Raw genomic sequence first — 26238 nt, 5'->3', positions numbered from 1 at the left:
AGGGTAAGGCGTCCTCGTTTGTTTGGGCAGAGAAACCGTGACCCTTGAAAGCATGAACCTGGAAAAAAGGAGTTCACAGACACCACCCTCAGATTTGGGGGGGTTATTTACCAGGCTGGTGTGCCGCTGCTCCCGAGTCTCAGTCTAACCCTTTGTGAGGGACTCGGAATTGAGGGGAGGAGCAACTTTAATACCTGAAGCGGATCACTGAGCAGAGGGGACACAGTTGGAAAAGGACCCCTTTACTATACTTAAATGGTTGAAAATTCCTGCTGTTGATTAATTTGGATTGGATTGAAGGATATTGCCCGGAGGCCTTCTTCCCTTCAAGGACTTTTTGGTTGATTAAATTCTCTTTTCAAGTTTATTGAGTCTTTAAGGATATTAGAGATAGTCATTTAGACCCTTGTGCAGAGTTTTGCTCCTGATTAAAGGGAGAGGATTTCCTTTAGAGGTAGTGGTGTAGGGGATAAGATTTAAGTAAAGGAAGTTTATGCCACATTTAGGGACCACTGGGAAGTTTTCTGAAGTACAGCATTGCTATTATCATTACTAATAGCTAATATTTATTGAGCATTAACACTTACTCTAGGTCTGTCACTGTACTAATTTATTTGTATTGTGCCATTTATAGATTTTTGGATATGTGTTTTTCTAGCAGTGGTTGGATTAGCCATACAAAGCACATTTGGCACATCCTGAGGATGCCAGACCTCTGGGCAAAGGTTTAGTTGTTCAAGCCACAGCTCCCCACCCACCTCCACTGGACAGAAAAAGACATGCATTTCATTTTCTCTTTGGATCTAGTGGGTTCTAGTAGAAGAAACAAACAATTCAGTCAGTTACCGTTTGGCAAGAATTTTATTTATTTTTATTTATTTTTTTTTTAAAGATTTTATTTATTTATTTGATAGAGAGAGATCACAAGTAGGCAAAGAGGCAGGGAGAGAGAGTGAGAGGGAAGCAAGCTCCCCACTGAGCAGAGAGCCCGACGTGGGACTCGATCCCAGGACCCTGGAATCATGACCTGAGCCGAAGGCAGCGGCTTAACCCGCTGAGCCACCCAGGCACCCTGGCAAGAATTTTAGAAGAGCACATTTTTGCTCTTTCTTAATAAGACTGAATTCTGGCATAAGTTTATCTAATAAGAGACATCAGAAAAGAATTGGTTTTCAGAATGACTACCTTGAACTGGTGAAATTTGGTATTCAGGCGATCACGCGACTGCTTTGTTTGTTTCTTTTTTTTTTTAAGATTTTTATTTATTTATTTGTCAGAGAGAGAGAGCGCACAAGCAGGGGGAGCAGCAGGCAGAGGGAGATGCAGGGCTCCATCCCAGGACACTGGGATCATGACCTGAGCCAAAGGCAGACGCTTACCCGACTGAGTCACCCAGGCGCCCCTCGACTGCTTGTTATATGTTCTTCAAGTTGTAGATTTTTTTTTTTTTTTAAGATTTTATTTATTTCTTTGACAGAGATCACAAGAAGGTGGAGAGGCAGGAAGAGAGAGAGTGGGGGAAGCAGGCTCCCTGCTAAGCAGAGAGCCTGATGCGGGGCTCGATCCCAGGACCCTGAGATCATGACCTGAGCCGAAAGCAGAGGCTTTAACCCACTGAGCCACCCAGGCGCCTCTGTAGCTTTTGAAGGGAATTATTTTTCAGAAGGCAGTATTCTTTCTTCTGTTAAAGGGATGGACAGTTCCCAAAGGCAAGCTCCATTTTCCTGACCCTGTGTGAGCCTAAAAATTGCTTTGATTCATAGGGAATTCTAATGCTGAGCCTTCCCAGAGACATAGTGCGTAAGTCTTTTCTCAAGGCTTCCTTAGTACAGTCATGTCATCAGCTGATTTAATCTGATAGTGGACAATGCCCATTTATTTTTCCTTGTCCATGGGATTTTTGTTGATATCTGTGGAACTTGCCATAGTCTCACATTCTGTTAGTGGCACCAAGATGTTAAAATTACAAATGTTGGTGAAAATGGAAGATTTACTTTAACAGATAATTTTACTGAGCAGTTGTTGTGCGTTAGGCCTTATAAGATGAAAAAAGATTGTTGTTGTTGTTGTTGTTGTTTTTTGTTTTTTGCCTTCAAAGAATTTACCATCTAGTAGGAAGGAAAGAAGTAACACATGAAATAAGACAGAAAAATAACAGTTATTTTAAATGCCCTGTCTTTTTGTAGGTATTTCCAAGCCAGGATCCTCTAGATCGAGCGGATTTCAATGCCGTGGAGTATATCAATACCCTGTTCCCAACAGAACAAGTAAGTATAGAGTTTCCTTCATGCCAGTGGTTTCTGTCTCATCGTTAGGGCTACGGTTGGTGTGTTATACTGCATGATCTAAGGAGACTTGATCGACAAGTGAGAGGTGAATTCAGATCAAACCCCACTGTAACGGACTGAGGGTGGGAGGTATCTTAATACAAAATACTGTTGTGTGAGAGTGGAATTCTTTGTCTTATGAGCATATTATTAGAAATTATACCTTTAGCTTGTAAGAGTCCCCCCACATTCATAGTATACCGGGAAGTAGAAAGGATTTTTGAAACTAATGGGGAAGAGTGGGATGAAGAGGGCAGGATAACCCAGGAGTTATAATGCTACTTTCACTCCTATTCCAAGATGTAAATTTTCAGACTTTACTTTTTACTCTGTTGTGTTGGGTGACTTGCCTTTGACTTGCCAGATGGGTTTTTCTTACAAAATTGGTTTATGGGTATGTTGGTAAGAAGTAGATCAGAATTAGAAACAGCAAAGTTGGGGGGCACCTCGGGGGCTCAGTTGGTTAAGCCTCCAACTGTTGACCTTAGGGTCCTTTTTTTTTTTTTTTTTTTTTTTTTAATTTTATTTATTTATTTGTCAGAGAGAGCACAAGCAGAGGGGCAGGCAGAGGCAGAGAGAGAAGCAGGCTCCCCGTTAAGCAAAGAGCCCCATGCGGGACTGGATCCCAGAACCCTTGCATCATGCCTGAGCCTAAGGCAGCCGCTTAACCGACTAAGCCACCCAGGTGTCCCTAATCATAGGGTCCTGAGTTCACGCCCCACTTTGGGCTTGTGGAGCCTGCTTTTTAAAAAAAAAAAAAAAAGAAAAGTAGAGTTGGGAGACCAGCTAGAGTTCTTGGTTTTTCATTTATGAATTCAGCAAATGTTTGGTGGTTTAATGGGCACTTATCAGGTATTATTGGTCAACTTGTGCTAGGTGCTGGGGACACAAAAATGAATGACGCCTAATCCATGCTCCCTTGAAGTGTACGTGATCAAGGTTCGGGGGAGACATTGGTGAATACTGGAGGAGAGTTATGCAATGGTTTAGTGAGGAACAGGGAAACAGTTCTTCAGAAGATCAAAACCTCAGAGAGGAGGGAGCCCTTCCACCAAATCTTAAAGGAGTCATTCCTTCACTTAAGAGACATTTTTTAAGTGTCTACTAAGCGCCAGGCGCTGTTTAGAAACTGGGGAGAAATGGTAAATGTGATAGGCAAGTTTCTGGTCTCATGGAGTGTAGTGTAAGGAAAAAAATAAACAGATCAACAAATACATGTATAAGAAAACCATCGTTGATGCTGTGATAAAAGCAGGCATAGTGATAGAACATGACCACCTGGGGAGGGGCTCCTTGAGATGGGTGGTCGGGGAAGGTCTCTGTGAGGTACTTAACTTATAAACTGACACTTGATACTTATAAAGTGGCCAGGTTTGTGGCAGTCTGGCAGAACACATCGAGGCAGAGTAAACCACCAGGCAAATCTTCCAGGATGACAGGGAAAGAAGGTCCTTCTAAGCACAGGGCAGACTCAGAGATGAGAAACACAGAACATGAACAGGGAGCATGGCCTCCTAGGAAATGGGGGCTAAAGGGGTTGGCAGAGCCAAGGACCTGAAGGGACTTTGTTCTCTGGCCTTGCAGACTCTGCAGTCTTTTGGATACCACACGCCTCATGGTAGAATTCATTCCACACAACTAATTTTCAATGGGCTAAATTTTAAGCTTGTATACCCTCGAAATCTTATGCACATATCCTAGTACCAGTCTTAAATAAATGAGGTTTAGTAGTGTTTGTCATATAAATAATAAAAACAGAGGTTTTAATGTTTTTCTCTTCACACTCTAATAACCATTATTGCAAACCCCTTGGGGATGTGCACACCCTGCACCAGAGACTGTGACTAGGCAGGTGTGTTCATTCAGGGACTCTCATCGGGGTCATTACTGGATCAGAGTCACATTTTCAAAATCCCACCTGGCCGCAGTGGGGAGGATGAACTGTGGGAAGGCAGACCTGGAAGGCAGGGAGACCGGTTAGCAGACTGCTGTGATGGATCACTTAAGAGGGACCAGGAGAATCTGAGTGAACACGGGGATGGAGAGAGCAAGACTGGAAAGCTGTTTGGGAGTCAAAAGTCAGTTTGGTGGTTGAAAGGACTTAGAACCTAAAATTTCCTCAAATCAAAAAACACCTCTTCTGTCTCACTCTCTAGGAAATTGGGGGCTGGAGGGTGAACAGGATAGATGTGGTCCTTACCAACATAGGGCTTCCAGTCTACCTTGATGGGTACTAGTTACACCATTGGCAGATTAACAGTAAGTTATTATGACTCTGCAATGACTTGTTTGTATAGCTATTATTACTTGTTGCTTGCTCTCAGAAGAGTCCTAAGTTCTGTGACCACTATAATAATAATTAACATTTATTGAGCGTACCAGACACCATTCTAAACATTTAATAGTGATGTATTCACTGCCTTGTTAACATGCTTGGTTTTTTTGTTTTGGGGTTTTTTTTTTTTTTAGGTTTTATTTATTTCTTTGAGAGAGAGAGGAGAGATCACGAGCAGAGGGAAGGGTAGAGGGAGAAGCAGACGCCCCGCTGAGCAGGGAGCCCAACTCGGGATTCGATCCCAGGACCCCGGGGTCATGACCCGAGCTGAAGGCAGACACTTAACGATTGAGCCACCCAGGTACCCCCAACATGCTTGTTTTGGGATGAGAACCAGGAAGACCAAAGGGAGAAAGAATGCTCAGCTTAAATGTGGTAGCGTTGCTATGAAAGAAGCATGTAGTATGCTGTGAAAACAGAGCACTTACTTATTAAGTCTGAGGGATCCAGAAAGACTTCACAGAAGAAATGGTATTTCAGCTGCACATTATGCACCAAATGAAGGATTTTGAGCTTTGATTTCCAAACTGCAGACTGGGTAGATGTTGACACCTTTACCTAAAATTGGGCCTAAGGAGGAAAAGTAGGCTTCAGTGGTAAATAGGGTAGGAGTAGGCTGTAAGAGTGAGCTAAGTTTTGAGCATTTGGGGGCCATCCAGGTGGAAATATGTACTTGGAATATCTGCGTCTGGAGCTCATAATCCCCATAATTGTTAATATTTTGGCTATATCCTTCCCAAACTTTTTCTAACGGACATGTTAATTTTTCAAAATGAAGTTGGAGTAATGGTATGATTCTCTGTGATTGTCTTGAGATTTCACGGATAGCCTTTAGAGCTCATTGTTTTCTGTGAAAGGAATTCTAGGAATTAGCTGGAGATAGAAATTTGGGAACAACTGGTATAAAGACAGCAGTTTTAGCTGTGAAAATGTCATCTGCCCCACCCTGTCAAGAAGGCTGACTCATCAAAGCCAAAATAACTGTTAAATTTGCACATTGTATAGGAAACCGCCAGATTCTTACTTTTTTCTGCTATGTTTTTATATGTATTTTATTTTAAATTACTGAAGGTAGCACTGGACGTTTATGAGAACACAGATGCAGTTATATGTCTTGTCGGATTATGCCTCCTCATACATGATAATGTGTAGTGAAGTTTTTTTTCTTTTTTTAAAAGATTTTATTTATTTATTTGACAGAGCACGAGAGAGCACAAGCCGGGGAGTGACAGAGGGAGAGGGAGAAGCAGGCTCCCTGCCGAGCAAGGAGTCCATGTGGGATAGGACTAATCCCAATCAGGACCTTAGCTGAAGGCAGATGCTTAACCGCTTAACCCAATGAGCCACCCGGGCACCCTGTAGTGGAGTTTCTTATAGCAACCTAAGAAAATTTATGACACAAGGTTACCTTTATTTCCCCAATCCCAGATTTTCTTTCTTTCTTTTTTTTTTTTAAGATTTTATTTATTTATTTGACAGAGAGAGATCACAAGTAGGCAGAGAGGCAGGCAGAGAGAGAGGGGGAAGCAGGCTCCCCGCTGAGCAGAGAGCCCGATGTGGGGCTCGATCCCAGGGCCCTGAGATCATGACCTGAGCCGAAGGCAGAGGCTTTAACCCATTGAGCCACCTAGGCGCCCCATCCCAATCCCAGATTTTCATTTAGCAATATATTCTCCAACCCAGAGTCCCATGGACCTTAATGGAAAGGTAGCAGAAAATAGTGGCATGATTTAGAATTTCTTTCTAGAAATTCTTGTTAGAAATTCTAGAAATCTCTTGCTAGATCTTGGGCAAAAGCCACCCAAGTCAGGGACCTGCAGTAAATTCTTCTGAATCATAAGTTTAGCATATTTAAAGTAGATGTCAGTATATCAGGAATAAATTTAGTGTCACCTAAGGAGGAGGAGGATGTGTGTGTGGGTTCTTTTGAACAGCAGTAACTTGGAAGTCTGTGGTTGCCTGGAGGTATGTTAGGGGAGGCAAGGAGATCCCTGGATGTTTCTAACTCCCTAGGTCCAAGTGGGAGGAACTCCATTTTCTCTCTTTATCAGGGCTCTCTGGGTAGTTCTGAAGAGTAGCCAGGTTTGGTAGCAATAATCTGGAAGACTCTTCTCTTCTAGTGTCCTAGAAGAAAATTGAAAATAATCATTTGTCATGTTTTCATTAGAGGTTTGATTAGGGGAATCTAGATAAAATCTATTAAAAATGAATATAAAACTAATATAACCAAGAACTTTGAAAGAAGAGTCATGTTGTTGCAGAAAAATAATCAGACCTGTGAGAGACCAAGTGACTTTTGGAGAAGTAGGAGAACTCGGATTTATTTTAGGCCGGCGGACCCAGATGAGCTCATGCTTGAAGGTCTGGGCGCCCAGCCGTGGGGAATAGGGCTTTTATAGGGGACTGAAGGCAGTTAGGTTCCAAAGCTGCCGGCTTGTGGGTGGGTTTAAACTGGGGGAGTAGGGACTGCTTTAAGTGGGAACGGTATAGTCAGGGAGCCTGTTGCAGGAGGCCTGTTTATGGAAGCAGAAGCGACTGGTTATTTCTTGCTCCCAGTAGGGCTTCCAGTGATCTCTAGCTTATTGTTAGTAACTTTCCATCTTCTGTGGCCTCCTGGCCTGGGCCTGCTCTGGGTAATTTTCCTCTTCAATGTGAAGCTATTTCTAAAGAATTTTTAATGACCCTCCCCCCCAAAATGCTCTAGGTGTATGTTGTTAAGTGAAAACAATAACATGTCAAATTGTTTGTCATCCCAGTTTAATTTGTTTTTAAGCCACATATTTGCTTAGAAGAAACTGTAGAAAGCAATATACCAAGATGCTAATGGTGATTATTTTCTAATGGAGGGGCAGGGGTTTCTGTATTTTCTGTAATCAGCAAGAATTGCTTTTAGATTCAGAAAGACTTCCAGGGGAGCCTGATTGGCTCAGTTGGTTAAGCCTCTGCCTTTGGCTCAGGTCATGATCTCAGGGTCCTGGGACCGAGCCCCACATCAGGTTCCTGTTCAGCCGGGAGCCTGCTTCTCCCTCTCCCTCTGCCTGCTGCTTCCCCTGCTTGTGCTCACTCTCTGTGTGAAATAAATAAAATCTTAAAAAAAAAAAAAAAGAGGAATCAGGGAATACTTTTCAATAATTAAAACATTTTTAAATGATAAAATAAAACTGTACAACTGCATTATACCTACACTAGAAGGGTGATTCTCAAAGAGGGGATATATCACCTGCAGCCAGGGTCATGGATCTGGATTCTTTGTTTCAGAGCCTCCCTGCCCTGTGTCTGTAATGACATAAAAGTCCCTCGAGTAAATGTGGCCTGATTTATTTTGACTTTTCTACTATGGCCATTTAGACCATTCCCTGCTCCCTTAAATGCAGTTGAATATCTGAAGGCATACATACTTTGAATTATTCTTCTTAGAAAAACTGTCATGGCATAAGCAAGACCTTCGTGTTTAAGGAGTATTAATTAAGAATTGGTTACTCTACCACCCAAAGCGATATTTACTGCTGTGGAATGACTTCCAACTTACATTGTTAAGTGAAAAAAGTATGGTGCAAGACACTGTGCATTACGTAAAGCAGGGGACGTAAGTTATGGATATGCTTTAAAATACATAGACTGTTTCTGGGAAGGTACAAAAGAAACCATTTCAGAGCCGTTGCCTCTCTGCAGAACCGTGGGAGACAGGCAGGACAGGGGAAGAGGAAGCCTTGATTTTCACTATTTCTTTACTTGTACTATTGGCATTTTGGTCATGTCCATGTTTTACCAATTTCAAATACATTACAATTTTTTTTAAAAAAGATTTTATTTATTTATTTGACAGACAGAGATCACAAGTAGGCAGAGAGGCAGGCAGAGAGAGAGGAGGAAACAGGCTCCCTGCCGAGCAGAGAGCCAGATGCGGGACTCGATCCCAGGATCCTGGGATCATGACCTGAGCCGAAGGCAGAGGCTTTAACCCACTGAGCCACCCAGGCGCCCCTACATTACAATTTTTAAAAAATATTTTATTTATTTATTTGAAACAGAGGGGGAGAGCGAGAGAGAGAGAATACCAGTGGTGGAGAGGGTTAGAGGGAGAGGGAGAAGCAGACTTCCCACTAAGCAAGGAGCTTGGCATGGATCTGGATCCCAGGACCCCCAAGATCATGACCGGAGCCAAAGGCAGACGCTTAACCGACTAAACCACCCAGGCACCCCTAGATTACGGTTTTAAAATTTTGGTATAATAATCCATTCTCAGAAAATATACAAGAATAGTACAATGAATTCATGGCTGCCTTTCACCCAGATTCTCTAAATGTTAACATTTTTAAAATAGTTCTTTTTAAATACCAAAACAAGAAAATGTTTTTAAGGGAATGGGTTCCAGCAGAGATAGTCAGGGTAGGAACTGTTATGCCTAATTTACACGTGAGGAAGTATAAATTCAGAGAGGCTGAACAGCTTGCCCTCTGTACATCGTGCTGGTTTGTAGGGGCAGAGCTGGGCCAAATCTAGGTCCTTCAACAAACTCAGTTCCTTTTACCACGGTGGTGACTTATACCCAGGCTGGATTCAGAGTGACTTGACAGGCGGTTCCTCAGTTAAAATAACTTCTCCTTTCTGAGATTCGTCTTCACCTCAGTCTAGATTTCTGAAACCGTTGCCTTTGTCAGAACAGACAAGATGTAAATGGCCTGGTCTGACATCTCAGACATGGTGACCTGGTTCTTGGCAGGCTCCTGGCCCCCTCCTGCCACCAGAGGTTGCTGGTAGCAATTTATAAGCACAATTCCTGCATTACCCCCAATACCTTTTCAGGTAAAATATCTGTTGGGGGAAAGGGAAAGAGTTCTAAAATTACATTTTGACGACTTGAGTTAAAATGGTGCTCTGTAATTGTACTGTATTCCACTAGGGGGCACCATTTCCTCGCGTTTTTGCTGGCTAAGGTTGGAAGTAGTCCCATTGTTTTAATTGTCATTGTCTTTAAAATAGAAATAACTTTATTATAATTACAGTAGCAGTGGATAGCCAGTGTAGAGCAATTAGTAAGTTCTTATAGGCAAAAAGAAGAAAAAAATTAAATCCTTTTCTTAGATACAGCTATTGCTACTGATTTCATAGTTTACAGCTACTATGTAGATTACAAAGCTAGTAACTAATATTTATCTTTCAAGGCATTTTTTCTGATGAACCTACAACTCAGAAAAAATAGACTTATTCATCAAAATACAGTATAATATAGATGCATACATACATCTTAAATATATAATTTGATGAATTTTCACAGAATGATTACAACCATGTAACTATCATTCAGATCAAGAAATAAGACATTAGGGGTGCCTGGGTGGCTCAGTCAGTTGAGCATCCTCCTCTTAATTTTGGCTCAGGTCATGATCTCACGGTCCTGGGATGGAGCCCTGCGTGGGGCTCTGTGCTCAGCCAGGAGTCTGCTTGAGATTCCCTCTCCCTCTCCCCCACCCCTTGCTCCTGTGCCCTCTCACTCTCTTGCTTGTGTGCTCTCTCTCTCAGATAAATAAAATCTTAAAGAAAAAAGGGGTGGGGTGGGGTACCTGGGTACCTCGGTTAGTTAGGCGTCCACCTCTTAGTTTCTGCTCAGGTCATGATCTCCTGGTTGGGAGATCCAGCCCCACGTTGGGCTCCACGTTCAGTGGGGAGCCTGCTTCCTCTCTCCCTCTGCCCCTCTTCCTGCTCGGTCATGCTCTTTCTCTGAAACAAATAAATAAAAAGAAAGAAGACATTAATACAACATCTTCTTTTTAAAAAGATATATTTACTTTAGAGAGTGTTGGGGGGCAGAGGGAGAGAATCTCGGAGAATCTCAAGGAGATTCCCTGTTGAGCATGGTACCCACCCTGGGGCTTGATCTTATGACACTTAACTGACGGTGCCACCCTGATGCCCTTGTCTTTAGATGGCCCCTCTTACCTCATCACAGTAACTACCTTCTTCAGAGATAACTACTGTCCTGCTGGCTTCTAACATGAGAGAATAGTATCATTTATTTTTTAACTATGTAAGTGGAGTTGTACAGTTTGGAGCCACCCAGGCACCCCAGCCATTCTATTTCTGTTGCAGCTATTCCAGCTTCACATTTGTAGCTCAAAGGCAGCTGTGGGTAATAGGTAAATGAGTGGACATGACTGTGTTCCAATAAAACTGTATATACAAAAACAGATACCAAGCTGGAATTTGCAATAGTTGCCAACAACTGCTATACGTTTTTTTAAAGATTTTATTTATTTATTTATAGAGTTGGGGGAGTGGCAGATGGCGGGGGAGAGAGAGAGAGAGAGAGAGAGAATGAATCTTAAGCAGATTCTGCCCTGAGTGCAGAGCCCATGGTGGGGCTAGATCTCACTGAGATCATGACCTGAGTCAAAAAACCAAGTGTCGGGGGCACCTGGGTGGCTCAGAGGGTTAAGCCTTTGCCTTCGGCTCCGGTCATGATCTCAGGGTCCTGGAATCGAGCCCCACATCGGGCTCTGTGCTCAGCGAGGAGCCTGCTTCCCCCTCTCTCTGTCTGCCTCTTGATCCCAGGACCCTGGGATCATGACCTGAGCCGAAGGCAGAGGCTTTAACCCACTGAGCCACCCAGGCGCACCCCCCTTATTACTTTTTTAAAATAAAATTGTATCACACTATGATTAAATGTTTAGAGATGTTATAAGTAGCCTTGATAGCTTATCATTTCTATAAAAAAGGATCTAGAAAGTGAAATAATAGCTGTCATTTTCCTTCTTTATTGTAGTCTCTGGCAAACATAGATGAAGTTGTGAACAAAATTAGACTGAAAATAAGGTAAGTACCCCATATGATTATTAATAATTACTGAAAAGCATGCTGTTAATTTAGTTAATCATGTTCTGGATCACACTTATCTGTTAGAAAACTGAAATCTCAAGTTTGCTGTTTATGACAATTTTTTTAAATCTTTTTTTTTTTTTTTTTAAAGATTTTATTTATTTATTTGACAGAGAGATCACAAGTAGACAGAGAGGCAGGCAGAGAGAGAGAGAGAGAGAGAGAGAAGCAGGCTCCCTGCTGAGCAGAGAGCCCGATGCGGGACTCGATCCCAGGACCCTGAGATCATGACCTGAGCCGAAGGCAGCGGCTTAACCCACTGAGCCACCCAGGCGCCCCTATGACAATTTTTTTAAAAAGATTTTATTTACTTATCTGACAGACAGAGATGACAAGTAGGCAGAGAGGCAGGCAGAGAGAGAGGGGGAAGCAGGCTCCCTGCTGAGTAGAAAGCCCGATGTAGGGCTCAATCCCAGGACCCTGGGATCATGACCTGAGCCGAAGGCAGAGGCTTAACCCACTGAGCCACCCAGGTGCCACTACTTATGACAATTTTTAAAAAAATAATTCTTTTATCTAGATTTCCATATGAACCTCATGGCAAAGAATTTGATTCTTTGTCCAGTCTTCAGTTATTTATAAAAAGGGAAGGAAACTTTAATAGGCTATTCAAAACGGTTGGTCATAAAAGGGGGCAAAAGCATTTCTATTGTAGTTTTATTTATTTATTTATTTATTTATTTATTTATTTATTTATTTTTAAGGCAGAGAAGCAGGCAGAGAGAGAGGAGGAAGCAAGCTCCCTGCTGAGCAGAGGGCCCCATATGCGGGGCTCCATCCCAGGACCCTAAGATCATGACCTGAGCCGAAGGCAGAGGCTTTAACCCACTGAGCCACCCAGGCGCCCCTCTATTGTAGTTTTAATGGTTTTATTTCCTTAGCAGATTTACCTTTTTTTGTTCTTCCAAGGCTTAGATACAAGGATGGGCATATACATGTATCCCGTGGCCATATACCAGCTAACGGGATGGTCATATCTGCTGGTTGGTATTTGTGGTGTCCCAAGATTAAATGTAGTGATTAATCTAAAATGTGCTTGTCAGAGTTAGACAACAAGTGTCTTTCCTCCCCAGTAGCCTGGTTCGGTTTGCCCACATCTGGATTTCCAGTTTTGACATATGGCAGGTGCTCAGTGTCTGTTCACTGTAATTAATACTATAATGGTTAATGTCATTAGGGCAATTGTAGTTGTTTGGTTTGGTTTTGTTTGATTTTTGATGAGGAGAAGCCTTCATTTTCAATCCAGGAGATGATTTCTTTTTTCCTTACAAGCTTTGGGTCTTTCAGTGAAGACCTTTGCCATGAATGTATTGTTTAGTTGGGCATCTCTCATTGTTTTGGTGGACTTCAGCTATAACAATTCTGATAGAGACTGCTAATATGTCCGGGATTTGCACAGAAAATGGGAATTCCCTAATGATCCAAAAATCACCGCAAACTGGTTATTTTCGGATTTCTCCCAATATACCTTTAAAAGACTCTTTACATGAAAAATGAAATTGACTGATGTAAATTTCTCTGATTGAGGGACCACTAAATGGTCGCTATTAGAGGCAGAGGTCACAGACCCACATCCTACACAGCTTGCATAGTTAGGGCCCAGAGGGTGCATCACGGATCTCATGTAGCACTCTGGCTCCTGAGGAAGTAACTGAGGGTTTTGCGGAGGGTACTTCAAATTCTCTGACTTGTTCCCATTAAGTTTCAGCAACATCGTCATTCCTGGTTTTTGCTATTGAAAAATATTAAACCTTACACTGGCCCATTTGGACAGCTCTGAATATTAAGCAAGAATAGCGTTTTTAAAAAAACAAGGACTACTCATCAGTCTGTGCTGTACTTGGCTTCTTACATTACTGTTGCTGCCTTAGCTAGGGTTTAAGGCCTCGGTCTTGGGTTAGTTCATTCTAACCTGTCTGGTTTTCTGGACAAGGAGGTACAACCGGCAGAAGTGGGTGGGTATGCCGTGACCTTTTTATCTTTTGGTCACTTTAGAATGGAGGTTGTTTTAATGATTCTTATCCTTTAACTTTTTCCTAGGAGACTGGATGACAATATTCGAACTGTTGTAAGAGGTCAAACAAACGTGGGGCAGGATGGCAGGCAAGTAAGTAACTTATTCCTCCATATTAATCATACTCTTCTGATTTCTTCATGACCTGGCAACCAAGCAACCAAAATGTTGATCTGCCTGCTTGTAGAGAGCATTTCTTAGGGATGTGTCCATACGCAGCAGGGAATGTGCCTGACTTGTCCCACTAATCCCGGAAGTAGACTGCGCAGACCAGCAGCAGGCTCTCACTCACTGCCTGTGCAAGCAGGAGCCTGTGGTAGCACAGCTCAGCCAGGCTAAGGCCCTGCAAGCCCAAGTGTGAAAACCAGAGTTGCCTTGTCTTTCTCCTCTGTGTCAGACATGTATTCATTTCCAAGTTTTATAGTTCTTTTTGGATCTAGCTAAGAAGGGCTGTTGCAAGGGGGGCGCCTGGGTGGCTCAGTGGGTTAAAGCCTCTGCCTTTGGCTCAGGTCATGATCCCAGGGTCCTGGGATCAGGCCTCGAGTCGGGCTCTCTGCTCTGCGGGGAGTCTGCTTCCTCCTCTCTCTCTGTCTGCCTCTCTTCCTACTTGTGATCTCTGTCAAATAAATAAAATATTAAAAAAAAAAAAAAAGAAGGGCTGTTGCAAGGGAATGAAGGGGGAAAGGGAGTGTATGGGGTGGAGGGCTTCGTTAATGACCTGGGGCCAGATGTTATCTATCAACCATTTTCCTTTTTATTTGGATTCTGTTCTGTTTAGGCATCATATTTCAAAACTTGCTGTCATAATAAAGGTTCTGAACACGCCTTTGTAGTCTTCTCATGCCGTGTCTGCTCTTCCCTCTTCAGTATTGACTCAGTCGGGTCGCTCTGTGCCTCTGTAGTAACCCCAGTTCTGTTTTTTTGTCCTCTTCGACTTGCAGTGCAGCTCATTTCTTCAGATACACATCATGCAACCCAAATTGGGGGCAGGGGGATGGGCGGTGTCATCTGCGAATAAATGTGCTGATCATTCATACTCGTGTTCCTTCCGCTAGTAGCTGACCAGTGTTACGAGTCTCTTTCTTTTCCTTTTACATTTTTAGTTTTATCGTTGCCTCTATTTCTCCTACATTTTGCGACTTTCTTTTCCTCCTAATAATCATCTTCCATTGGTCTCTTTGTAAGTATCTACCTTCTTCCTAGTTGACATCATCAGTATTTCTGTATGGACATATTAGTTTCCTATAGCTGATCCGATTTCCTGGTTCCTGCGTGGTTCTTAGTCCTTATTGTTTTGTTTTGGTCATTTAGGTTTCTCCCATGAAGCATCACTTCACAGGTGTGGCCTGCGTACATGGGGCGCTGGGAGGGAATAAAGAGTAACAAGGTGGCCTGCAAATGCTCCAGCCTCCTTCTGCCCTTGAGCCTTCCTTCTGTATGTCTGGCCCTGTCATCTACCTCTTCAGAAACCTCAGTGGCCTCTGTCTTATCAAATTTAATCCAAGTTTCTTTGCTTGGCATTCAAGGCCTCAATCTGCCTTTCCAGTTTTGCATCCTGCTGAGATCCACCCATACAGAAGACTCCGTGCTCTACAAGCACACCCTGTGCTTTCTGAACCCATGGACCTCTTTCTGCCTGAAATTATTTCTCTCCTCTTCTTCTTCTAGTAACTTCATCTCAAAATCTTACCTAAGGGCCCCCTCAAATACGATCTCCTCCATGAAATTTTCCGTTTAGCTCACCTGAACATACAAAAGGAATCAGAATTTTAGACCTAGAAGGGACTTGGAGCTCATTTGGTCCACACTTCTCCTTCTGCAGATGAGCAAATTCATCCTGATAGCCCTCAGCTAGATGTATATGCTTTCTGCCCACAAACTCCCAGGCCTGTGCCTGTACTTTCCATTTGACTTCCATGGTCTCCTTTGACTTACTAGTGAACACTTCTTGTCTCCTTGACTAGTTTGTAAGTTCCTTGAGGCAAGAATCGAATCTTCTCATCTCTCTTCTCATCTATTTCTCTCAACACATAGACTTCATGTCCAGACCAGTAACGTTTTATTCAACTGTATTGAATATTTGGTCTCTAGGAGACTATTTATTGCAAAGAAACAAAAGCCCTTTACCATAAAACATCATTTTGATCAATGTGTGTCCCCATAAAGTTGTTGAGAGCCTGATTTGTGTGTGACTAGTCCCCAGTGACTACCGTTTGAAATAACCCAACTATTTCATGTGATTCAGCCTCTTCTTAGAGCGGCTCAGGAAAAAATACTTTACAGGAGTCTCAGGTTTTTCAGATTCCAAGAATGGGAAAATAATGTGAATGATTCATCAGGATTTTTCTGTTGGGTCATGCTCTATCTGTACCTTTTATTTAGTTGTTTGTGTTTGAACCTGTGGTCACAAACCCCCAGTAGTGGAGAGTCGGGCCCCAGATGGGTCAGCCGGCGGGAATGTCAGCCTTACCCACCTTCCCGTATTAATAGGTTACAGGTTGCTGCCGCAGGGGCAGGTCGTATTTCAGAGAGCAAGACCACATTTTCAAGAATGTTTAGATAGCATTTCAATCTGTGGTGGAATTTTGTGTTCGTCTCCTTAGAATCCAGACAGAAAGGAAGCCCAGAAGAAATAATTGCTTTTCCTGTCATCCCCTCCATCTGTCTTTTCCAGCAGTTTGTAACGCAAGCTGATGGCGAGACTTTTTTTTTTTTTTTTCCAAGGAGCATTTGGGTCCCATCCTTGTCAACTCGTAGGGGTAAAAGTCTTGCTGTCCAGCTCTGGCTGGCTGGTGGTTTGCTGAAGAGAGACTCTTACTTGACTGGCACAGACTTGGGAGAGTTATGGATTGTTCCAAAATACTGAGTTTTATAGGTCAAGAGGCCCCACATTTCCCTCTTCCCTGGAATAGAGGAAAAGTCTGCCTTCAGAACTTGTTTCTGAAGCTTCTGAGGAACACTCAGGAGGAGAGCAGTATTACGGACCAAAGGAAATTTCATCTTGATCATGTTCGACCGGAACTGATGTGCTTTTTAATCTCTAAAGAAGGGGGATATGTTTACTTCCCCTTCACAGTGTCTTACAAGATATTTTTAGCAAAATTTTTTAGAAAAGCAGTGGTTCTTGCTACAAAACTATTTCTGAAGAGGCAGTGACTTAGAAATTGAAGACACAGTAAGGCACTTTCTTTGATTTCTGAGATTTCTGAAATACCAGCTGCATGGTTCACACTCGGTTCCACATTTTGGAGAGCCTTTGATTGTTCACCACCTCCTACGTGGCAGACTTGAACTGGTTTAGTCTGTGACCTCTTCTAACCAGACTGTGATGCTCATACGAAGTTAATACGGCACAGAATTCTCCCCATTTTCTTCTGCTGAAATCATCAGGCAAAGGCTTTAATTAAATGCCCACATGTTTCAGACTTCATGGATAAGATGAGTCAATTCAACTAATACACGATCTGATATGCTGTGAACCGTATGCAGCTTCCTGAGAATTAAAACAGACAGCTTGACCTCGGGTAGAAAGAGGTGAATAGAGGAGCGGCTTGGAAAAAGAAAAGGTTGGCATGTGAAATCTAAAGAGTGGCCAAAGCTTGACCAATTCCCAGTATGCTCACTGAGAAACACCAGAAGGATCAGCCACTGGGCTTCTGTCTCTGGAGTAGAGCTTGGCTGCCATGTTACTGTTGCATCTGAGCAAGACTAAGGTTTAGGAGGGGAAGAAACTGTTAATTGCCATCTCCAGCCCAGCTCACCAGAATCTGATTGTAAGATGCTTTAGGTATCCATAGTACAATCTTACACCCAGTTCAGGAATCCTTTCTGTGACATCCCTGACAATTCATTGGCCTGCTTCTGCTTGGACACTCATGGTGATGGGCAGCTACCGTTTTGTTCTACAGGGCAGTCTCAGTCTATTCCAGTTTTGAACAGCTTTCATTGTAAGAAACTTCTTTCTTAGACTGAACTGAAATAGTAGAATAGACCTCATTGTAACTTCTCATTGCTCTTAGTTGTGCCAGCTGGACCAGTGCAAGCCTAATCCCTTTTCCTTATTATGGTTTCTAAAATTTTAAATGGATATTATGTTCCTTTCTTAGTGTTCCTTTTCCTAGGGTAACCATTCTTTCTTCAGCCCTGTGATCTTATTTCCAGACCTTTTATCATCCCGGTTGCCTTGCAGTTTGTCAGCATCATTCTTTTTTTTTTTTTTTTTTTTTTGTCAGCGTCATTCTTAAAATGGGGTTCCTGGCCCATGCTGTGTGGACACATAGTGGGGTGCCTCAGCCTTCTTGTTCTGCACTGATGCTATGAATGTGGGAACTGGGGGCTCAGGGGGACTGAAATTCATTATTATAATTCCTGAAATTGATTACTCATTTTTGTATGAATAGATTCATTTCTTGAGAGAGTACTCATTGATTTTTTAAAAATTCTTTAAGGAGTCCATGACTCTTCAGAAGTTAAGGACCACTGGTTTAGACACTGTTCTCCCATCACCTCGGACTGGGTGCAGTTTCTGGCAGCTGTGTCCCGCTGTTAGCTTCTGCTGACAGTCGAGTTGGCAGTTCTCCGAAACCCCCAGGTCAAGAGTTGCAGACAGATGCCCACAGAGCTAAGAAAGTGACCTAAATGGCTTCAGCAGGCCAGCGTGCATCCACGTGTATCCCGTGGGCGAGTGAATGCCCTTTCTAAAAGGGGACAGCTACAGCCCAGTTCAGACCAACTGTGGTCAGGCCTGAATGCAGACCCAGAGATGCCAGATCTATCAGTTTTTCAAGAGAAGCCGGAAATCCGGATTTTTATGTGACTCTCCAGATTTTTAGATGTTGGCTTAGTGTCTTCCACAAATACTGCGAAGGCCAAACAAAACACGTGTGTGCCAGCAGTTTGCAACATCTGCCCCAGGTCTTTTTTCATATGAGCTACTTTTCAACTTTTCCCTCCTCTGTTTGTTTAAGAGATTCTTTTGAGATCAAGTACTGGACTTTATGTCCTCCCCCCAGCCCCTTCCACACACCCCATTTCTTCTTGCTAGTTCTGCTTGATTGTCCCAGCCAGTTGAGGCCTTTTGGAGTCTTGATGACCTCCCCGTTTTATCATTAGCAGACTTGCAGGCATGCCTTCTATATTTTCATTCACGTTGTAGAGGAAAAGGTTGAACAGGATGGGTTCAGAGCCATGTGGCATACTTTGAGAGACTTACTCTTCTCTTCCTTATCCTCATTTTGGTATCAAATGCCAGCTCCAGAAAACAAAGAATTTCTTCCTGTCCTTGGTATCTGTCCAGGGCCGTGTTTCTTAAATTTTCCGTGTCTCCATTTTCCTCAGAAAAGGGGACTAATCATACTTGCCTTCTCTTTTCATGGAGAGATCATAAAGATTTATTAACTAAATCAGGAAAGCATCTTGCCTTCCAAGGAGAAAGTGTTCTTTGCTTTTCACCCTCAAAATTAGCTTTTCATCTAATTCAGGCATTAGAATGAAAATAACTGTGCTCCCCAAGACCATGCACTAGGTAAATGGTGGCAGTTCACAGCGTAACATTGATCTTCGTTCCGTGGAGCTATGAATTTGTACTTGTCAGCTCTCTTGCAGGATGGTTTGAATTTTTCCCCTTCATCACTTCAAATTTATTCTCTCTCATCCTCTCTTTGGGAGGAAAATGAAGCCCGTTAATGGAATAAAAGAAACGGCATTACTATTAAAGGGACTATAAATAGTTTGAAAAGGAAGGGGAGGGGGCGTGGCACTCACTTCCTCCTGCTGAAAGATACTAATTCTAAAGCAATTGAGCTTTTAAAGCACATGCTCAAGTTTTTCCAGTAGTGACCGAGAATGGTTAGGTGTTTTTTGTTTCTTTTACATTTTTTTTGAATTGTATTTTTTCAAAAATGTCCAAGGAAGACACTAACCTTCGGAAATTGCTAAGACCTTAGAATGACCTGGGAGGGAAGCACCATGACCACCCAGTGGGGCAGTGCTGGAGTCAGGTTGTGAGAGTTGTTGGGGCTCTGTGCTTTGCCTGCAGCCTTTTGTAGGGGAATGGAGTCCCTGGTTTTGATCAAGGCTCCCCAACCAGGATTTCTGATACTGGTGCAGAGGTCAAGGTTGGTTTGCCTTTACTTGACAGGTTAACTCTGAGAGAGTATTAAGTTTGGACTGTTTGTAGAGCTACTGACTGTAGTCGAGGCAAAGACTTGTAGAGAGACTGGGCCAGTCTTAGCACCATGCTTTGTCCCGTTTACTGCACAGGATCCTCCACAGCACGTTTTGGCAGAGTGACTTGGCCGCTGAGTATTGGAACCCTTCGCCACTTGTCTTCTAAAAATCTGTGATTTGAAGACAACCCGTAAGGAATTCAAACAGCTGTCTTCTCTCTCCTTTGCGTACAGTGAAGGAGTGAGCATTTCCTTTGAATTCTCTAAGCGTTGTGGGGATTGGATGTTGTCACCGATGTAACATGGGATGGCAGCCTGGGTCAAGTGAAAAACCTTTTGAATTTAAGTTTTGACTATGCCACTGGGTGTGACTTTGGACAAGTTACTTAGCTTCTCTGAGCCTCGGGTTCTTCAGCTGTTGTGCTGACTTGGAGGTGGTGGGGCTCAGTGCGAGTAGCAAATGGCCCCTGGTAATCTGTGAGAAATTGCAGTTAATGCCTATCTGGCTCCTTGAATATCTCTGCCACATAGAGGGGGCCCATGGGTGTCCCCATTTGTCCGTGGGGAGCCTGGCCTTCCTTGGATTGCAGGATATTTGGTTGCGTTTAGCTCTGATGGGTTCAAGAAGAGTTAAGATTTTTCCATTTATTTTTTTTCTCATCGTTAATATGAGAGCAGTGCTCTTCCTGCTTTCTGCATCCTTGACAAAAGTACAGCTGACCAAGGGCTTTTAAAGTAGAATGGTGTGAAAAGTTCATTAAGATTTTAGGTTCCACATTGCAGCTAATCGTTAAGAAGCCACCACTTTTCAAGGTTAGATGTCGTTTCAAGGAGGATTATCAGCAAGCACCTGAAAAAGGTATTAAACTATTTCTTTTCTAACTACTTATCTGTGTGAAGCCCGATTTTCATCATATTTTTCAACCATAACAACGTATCACAGCAGAGTCAGTACAGAAGCATACGTGCGAGTCCCGCTGGCCTCTATTACAGTAGACACCGAAGATCATTGCAAAGGCACAGAAGCAGTGACACTGTTTTAAAGAAATTAGTTTTGTTTGGGGGGGAATAGAGTTTTTGTTTGAAGATTTTATTTATTTGAGAGAGAGTGAGAACACAAGCAGGGGAGCAGCGGAGGGAGAGGGGGGAGCAGCAAAGGGAGAGGGAGAAGCAGACTCCCCAGTGAGCAGGGAGCCCGATGCAGGGCTCGATCCCAGGATGCTGGGATCATGACCCGAGCCGAAGGCAGACACTTAACGACTGAGTCACCCAGGTGTCCGATAGTTATTTTTCATAAAAATATGTTATTTATGTTAACATGTAATGAGCTTATTGTTATTTTTAAATAGATTAATAGATAAATGGTTTTTAAATTTCTCAGCATTAATTTCCAATATGGTATATATATCAGTAGATACAATCCACAAAAACAAAATCTCTTTGTGGCCCTCAGTAATTTCCAGGGATATGAAGGGACTCTGAGATAAAAAGTTTTAGAAATGCTCTTTCTGAGTAATATTTCAGTGTTAAATAAGTAGGGATCTCAGGCAATTTGTTCTTTTTTTTTTTTTTTTCTTAAGGGTTTATTTATTTATTTGACAGCGAGAAAGAGACAGCAAGCGAGCACAAGAAGGGGAGCACACAAGCAGGGGGAGCGCTCAGTAGGGAGCCCAATACGGGCTTTCATCCCAGGAGCTTGGATGCTGACCTGAGCTGAAGGCAGAGGCTTAACAGACTGAGCCCTCCAGGTGCCCCCCGCAGAGAGTTTGTTCTTAATTTTATGATAGTGACTCTGATTAATATATTTGTTCATTCACTCACTTGGTAAATACTGAATGCGTGCCTTCTGTGTGCTGGGCACTAATGCCAACAAACTAAGCAAAGAGACACAAATTGTGATGTTTACTTGTTTTCTGGATTCTGTATCTGTTAAGGAATTAGACCTGTGACATTGGTTCACGAAGCATGTTTGCCAGAAAACGGATATAGACATTTATCATATGACTTTTCAGCTTCTACTGGTGATCGTATGGTTTTTCCATCTCATCAGTTAGCTTAGCTTTTTGTTTTGCTTTTTTTTTTTAAGATCTTACGTGTTTGAGAGAGTGAAAGAGAGAGCATGAGTGGGGGGAGGAGCAGAAGGCGAGGGAAAAGCAGACTCCCAGTATGGGGCTCGACCCCAAGGCTCTGGGATCATGACCTGAGCCGAAGGCAGGTGCCCAGTGACTAAGCCACCCAGGTACCCCTTGGTTTGGTTTTGTAATATTTAACCCTACCTGCTATGTCACTATATATTGTCTCTTTAATTTATTGCTGAGTTCTGGCATTTTAATCTGGGATTTGCATTCATATTCAAAAGCTTCATTCCTTTTTTATGACTGAGTATATTCCACTGCATCCATCTACCACATTTTGTGTATCTGTTCGTCTGTTCTTGGGCACTCAAGTTGTTTCCACCTTTTGGGTGTCATGAAAAATGGCAGCGAATATTGACATACAAGTATCTCTTTGAGTCCCCCCTTCTCAGTTCCTTTTAGTGTATACCTAGGCATTGAATCACTGGATCATACAGTAATTTTTAATCATTTCAGTATTTAATTTCTTTGGACATGTGTTTCCCCCATTGTTCTGAACTTTAATAGATTTATTTTTCTACTAGACAAGCATACGTTCCTATTTTATCTTCATTTACTCCAAAGAGATTGTGTGTTTCAGATTAGCCATAGAGTCATAAAAGTTTTTGTGTTGAGTACCTACCAACAGTGATGCTGCCCCTTCCAACCAGGAAAACTACCCAGATTATTTCTTTTAGCTAGCAAGTCCAGCAGTTGGATTCTTTCCTCCCTGACCTTAGAAACACACGAAGTCCCACTTGTGTGCAACATGACTACCGAAAACGGTTTTAGGAAAATAGTTGTGCCAAGAAGGAACACTGAAGTTTATTCTTCTTCTGAGCCATCTCCATATAAATTGACACCCTTCTGGAGCCAAGCAAGAAGGTCAAGTGTAACTTTTGCCATCTGCTTGTTTCCATGTTAAAGGCAGTCACAAGTTTAAACCAGAGTCTCTGCATCTAAAGAGGAAAATGCCATTCATCACTTCTGTAACTGCTCTGGCTATTACCCAGGTCACTCTTGCTTCTGACTGCTAGTAGCTAGTGATTTTGGAAGGAAAATTCCATCCTTAGTTTGAGGCTGCACATTAGAAAAATTGCTTACAGGGCAAAGCTTTCTGGGTTCCAGGTCCTTGACACAATAAGTCATTCAGATATGTTTAAACAATGGATGGAAATTTGAAACTCTGTCTTCGTGTAAGAACTTCACCTCCTTTTTCCTCTTCCTTTTTTTGTCCATGGAAATGCAGAATTTAGAACACCCGGAGTTCAGTGCTGTGGTTGCCCTCTCATCCTTTCCATTTTTAAATCCCTGTGAGTCTGTAATATAGCTATAAAATTTCCTTTCCTGTAATTTGGACTCAGGTCTCCTCTAGAAGGAGATTAATTTTGCAAAACTAGAGATAATGCTTTTTTTTTTTTTTTTTTAAGTCTGCTTTGGTCTGGTGCTCTACAGTCATCTAGATTAAAGCTGTAAAACATGTGAGAAACTTACCATCCTTCATACAGTATTGGATCACATGCCACGATTTCTGGCTCTTTGTTTCCATGTTATATTGTAAACCCCAGATAGATGCTGTTCATCTCTAGGCATCGCGTGTGATACCTAGAATATGGATGTTAGGCAGACCATATTAGTGCTCCTGTCCTAATGGCCTCCAACCAGAAGGGTGACAGTTTCTTCTGGAGTTCTACTTACTGACCAGTAAATATGATGATCCAAATACTGCCTTTTATAAAGCAGAAGAAGAGGTGAACTCTAAGGGGTCTTTACCCCATCTCAGACCCAATTACTCACCTTTGTTTCCTTGTCATACTTCTGAAGTGTTATTGTTCTCAGTCTCATCAGTGCAGTAGGGACAGATAGCCAACTGTTATTCATATGGTAATACCATCTATAGTAGGCCAAGTGCTGCACTCTTTTTTTCATTGAATGCTTGGAGATTCTGATCTTTGGAGGTTTCTGATGACTAGATTAGCATCTGATGGTCAGGTTCCAGTACAATTTTTTAAAGGATTTTACTTATTTATTTGGGGGGGAGGTGGAGAGAGAGAACAGGCATTGAGCTTTCCCCATTGAGCAGGAAAGCCCAATGTAGCCCTCAATCCCAGGACCTGAGCTGAAGGTGTAAGGGCCTACTCAGCCAGAGCGGCCCCACCCTGGTTGAACAGCCATTTTGTTGTTTATGCAGTAAAACTTAAATTGGCCCTGCCCTGCAGGGGAACTTACTTAAAAGCCAAGCCCAGGAAACCAGTCCCAGGTAACAAAGCCCAAATACAAGGGTGGGTCAGGTCAGGTGGAGACATCCAATCAGTAAAGCAGCATACTGTCTCCCTAGCTACCAAGGAGTGTGGGCCCCGCCTTTTGGGCGCCTTTTGGGTGCCAATTCTGACTAAGGTGATAGGCTAGTTCAAATAGCTCCTATGGGGTGAATTGTAATTCAATTGGCCACCCTTGTGTGACCTAGCATGACTGTGCAGCTTCCTCTGTGTGTTACAATCTCATTGGCCACCTGTGTGTGGCCAGGCCCAACCACATGGCCTTTGCTCTATAAAAGTTAGTCTGTAAGGCAGGGAGGGGTCCTCCTCTCTGTAAGAGGCCATCCCCGAGCGGTCGGTTTGATTCTCAATGCTTGGCACGAAATAAAGCTGTGCTTGACCTTTGCTTTGTATCAGCCTCGCTCCTTTAATCACAGACCCATTATTGGGGGACCCAACAAAGGCAGACGCTTAACCAGCTGAGCCACCCAGGAGCCCCAGGTTCCAGTACATTTGTCAGGCCTGTAGTTACCCTCTTCTCTAGAATTAAGACGGAACTGTCATAAGACTAGTAGGTCTTTCTTGATTGGTTCACTATAAGTGAAGACATGTTTGAGTTGCTTTGAAAGAAGGTAAGTTTGGAGACATTTGTCTGGATCTATAACACTAATGTTTTACTACAACATAAATATGTTTATCTTACCCTCTACAACATATTGTTGCACATATTGGTCTTGACGAAGGTGTGAATTAGCCATATCGGTGTTATTCTCCCCCATTTTTCAGGTGAAGAAACAGGCTCAGATAGGTTCTGTGACTTGGCCCAAATCACACTTAGTGAATCAGAAATCCAGATTTTGTGATTCCTAGGATGCTGTGTACTTGCCCATCCCAAATTCTCTTTTGAAAGAGTGACAAACTTTAGAAGATTTGGGAGCCACGTTTGTCTACTTCAGAGCCTGAAAAGTTAAGGGGTTCCCAAAGGAATCCTAGCAGTGAAAGTGACTGTGGCCTGATTAACCCTCTGGGTCTATCTCAGCATGATCAGGAAACCAGGCTGAAAGAAGAGCTCAGGGATACACAGAGAGAGCTGTGTGGTCTTTGTGCACCTGAGGTATTGGAGAGAGTTCAATGAAATAGGAAGAGAAGATCATTGAGATGAAACCCCAAGGTGGGGGGTAGGGGTCTGGTCCATAGCCTAAAGGGCATTTGGTACAGAAGGTATCTCCAAAAATCAGCTGGAGCCGATGTCAGCACAAAAGGTGATTTTCTTCTGAATAAAAACTCATGATCTAGGTGAGAGTTTCTAAGTGACTAAAATAAAGAGTAGCAGTAAAATATGGAGGCTTCAAATTTAACTTGGCAACTGGGAAGTCTGAGCTGTTTGTGGGAAGCAGTCCTTCGTTAAACTTGGACAAATGGTTCCTTGAAACGTGCCCCATCTCCTAAAAACTGAATTTCTGTACCTTTTGTTTGGCCGAGACGTTTGTTAAAACACTTCCTTCTCGCTGCCAGTCGGGGTTGTTGCTTTCCGTGTGCTGGTGCCCTAGGTTGCAGTTCTGCAGGGCAACGTGTGCTCGGATGCATTCGCCGCTCCCAGCTCTGTCAGGGCTGAGTTGTTTTCAGTTACGGGCGATAACAGATAGAAGTGGAACTGGAAAAGGTCAGTGTTTAGTCTTGTTTGGGCACTGCTGCATTTGTGTCCCAGTCTCGTCTTAGATTCTCACTTCTGGCTTGTCTCCTAAAAACAACAAAAATGAACTCTCTGGTTCATGTTTTCAGTGGATGTGGTTTGCAGAAATCATAAATAAAAGTGACTTAGGCGGAACGGAGCATTTTAACAAATAAGGTGAGAATTACTCCTTTTGCCCTCTACATTCATTTGGTTCACAAACTTGGCAAGAAATCTGTGCTTTGAATAAAACTGCTTTATACTTAAGGGTTCTGAACAGCCAGTGGAGGAGTTAGGGTTGACACCAGCGAGTCTCATATCATGGGTGCCCATCTGGCATTTGATGATTTCTGGCAGACCTAGAAGGTCCCCGGTGTGTTCTAGGATACGGGGAAATTGCACATGCAGCCATCCATAGCTGTGAGATTCCTGTAGTCTCCGCTACTATTGGACGCCCTTGTGGGGAATGGGCTGC

At 42.9% G+C, this 26238-nt stretch overlaps 1 protein-coding gene across 2 annotated transcripts in view; it reads left to right on the top strand.

Annotated features, from left to right (window-relative positions):
• VPS53 (VPS53 subunit of GARP complex) overlaps window positions 1-26238 on the top strand; it is a 133056-nt gene that overhangs the window by 299 nt on the left and 106519 nt on the right. The window contains exons 2-4 of one of the 2 annotated variants that reach the window (XM_032849368.1): window positions 2187-2267; window positions 11426-11475; window positions 13579-13645. In XM_032849368.1, the coding sequence (XP_032705259.1) occupies window positions 2187-2267; window positions 11426-11475; window positions 13579-13645 (198 nt within the window). Of the gene's footprint in view, window positions 1-2186; window positions 2268-11425; window positions 11476-13578; window positions 13646-25914; window positions 25941-26238 lie in introns of those variants that run through there. The other variant, XM_032849370.1, reaches the window with a different exon arrangement.

Source organism: Lontra canadensis, unplaced genomic scaffold, assembly GCF_010015895.1.
Source record: "Lontra canadensis isolate GAN:19392208 unplaced genomic scaffold, GSC_riverotter_1.0 scaffold225, whole genome shotgun sequence".
Taxonomy (NCBI): domain Eukaryota; kingdom Metazoa; phylum Chordata; class Mammalia; order Carnivora; family Mustelidae; genus Lontra; species Lontra canadensis.
Note: the sequence above shows the minus strand (reverse complement) of the source record. Positions and strands in the feature narration are given on the sequence as shown.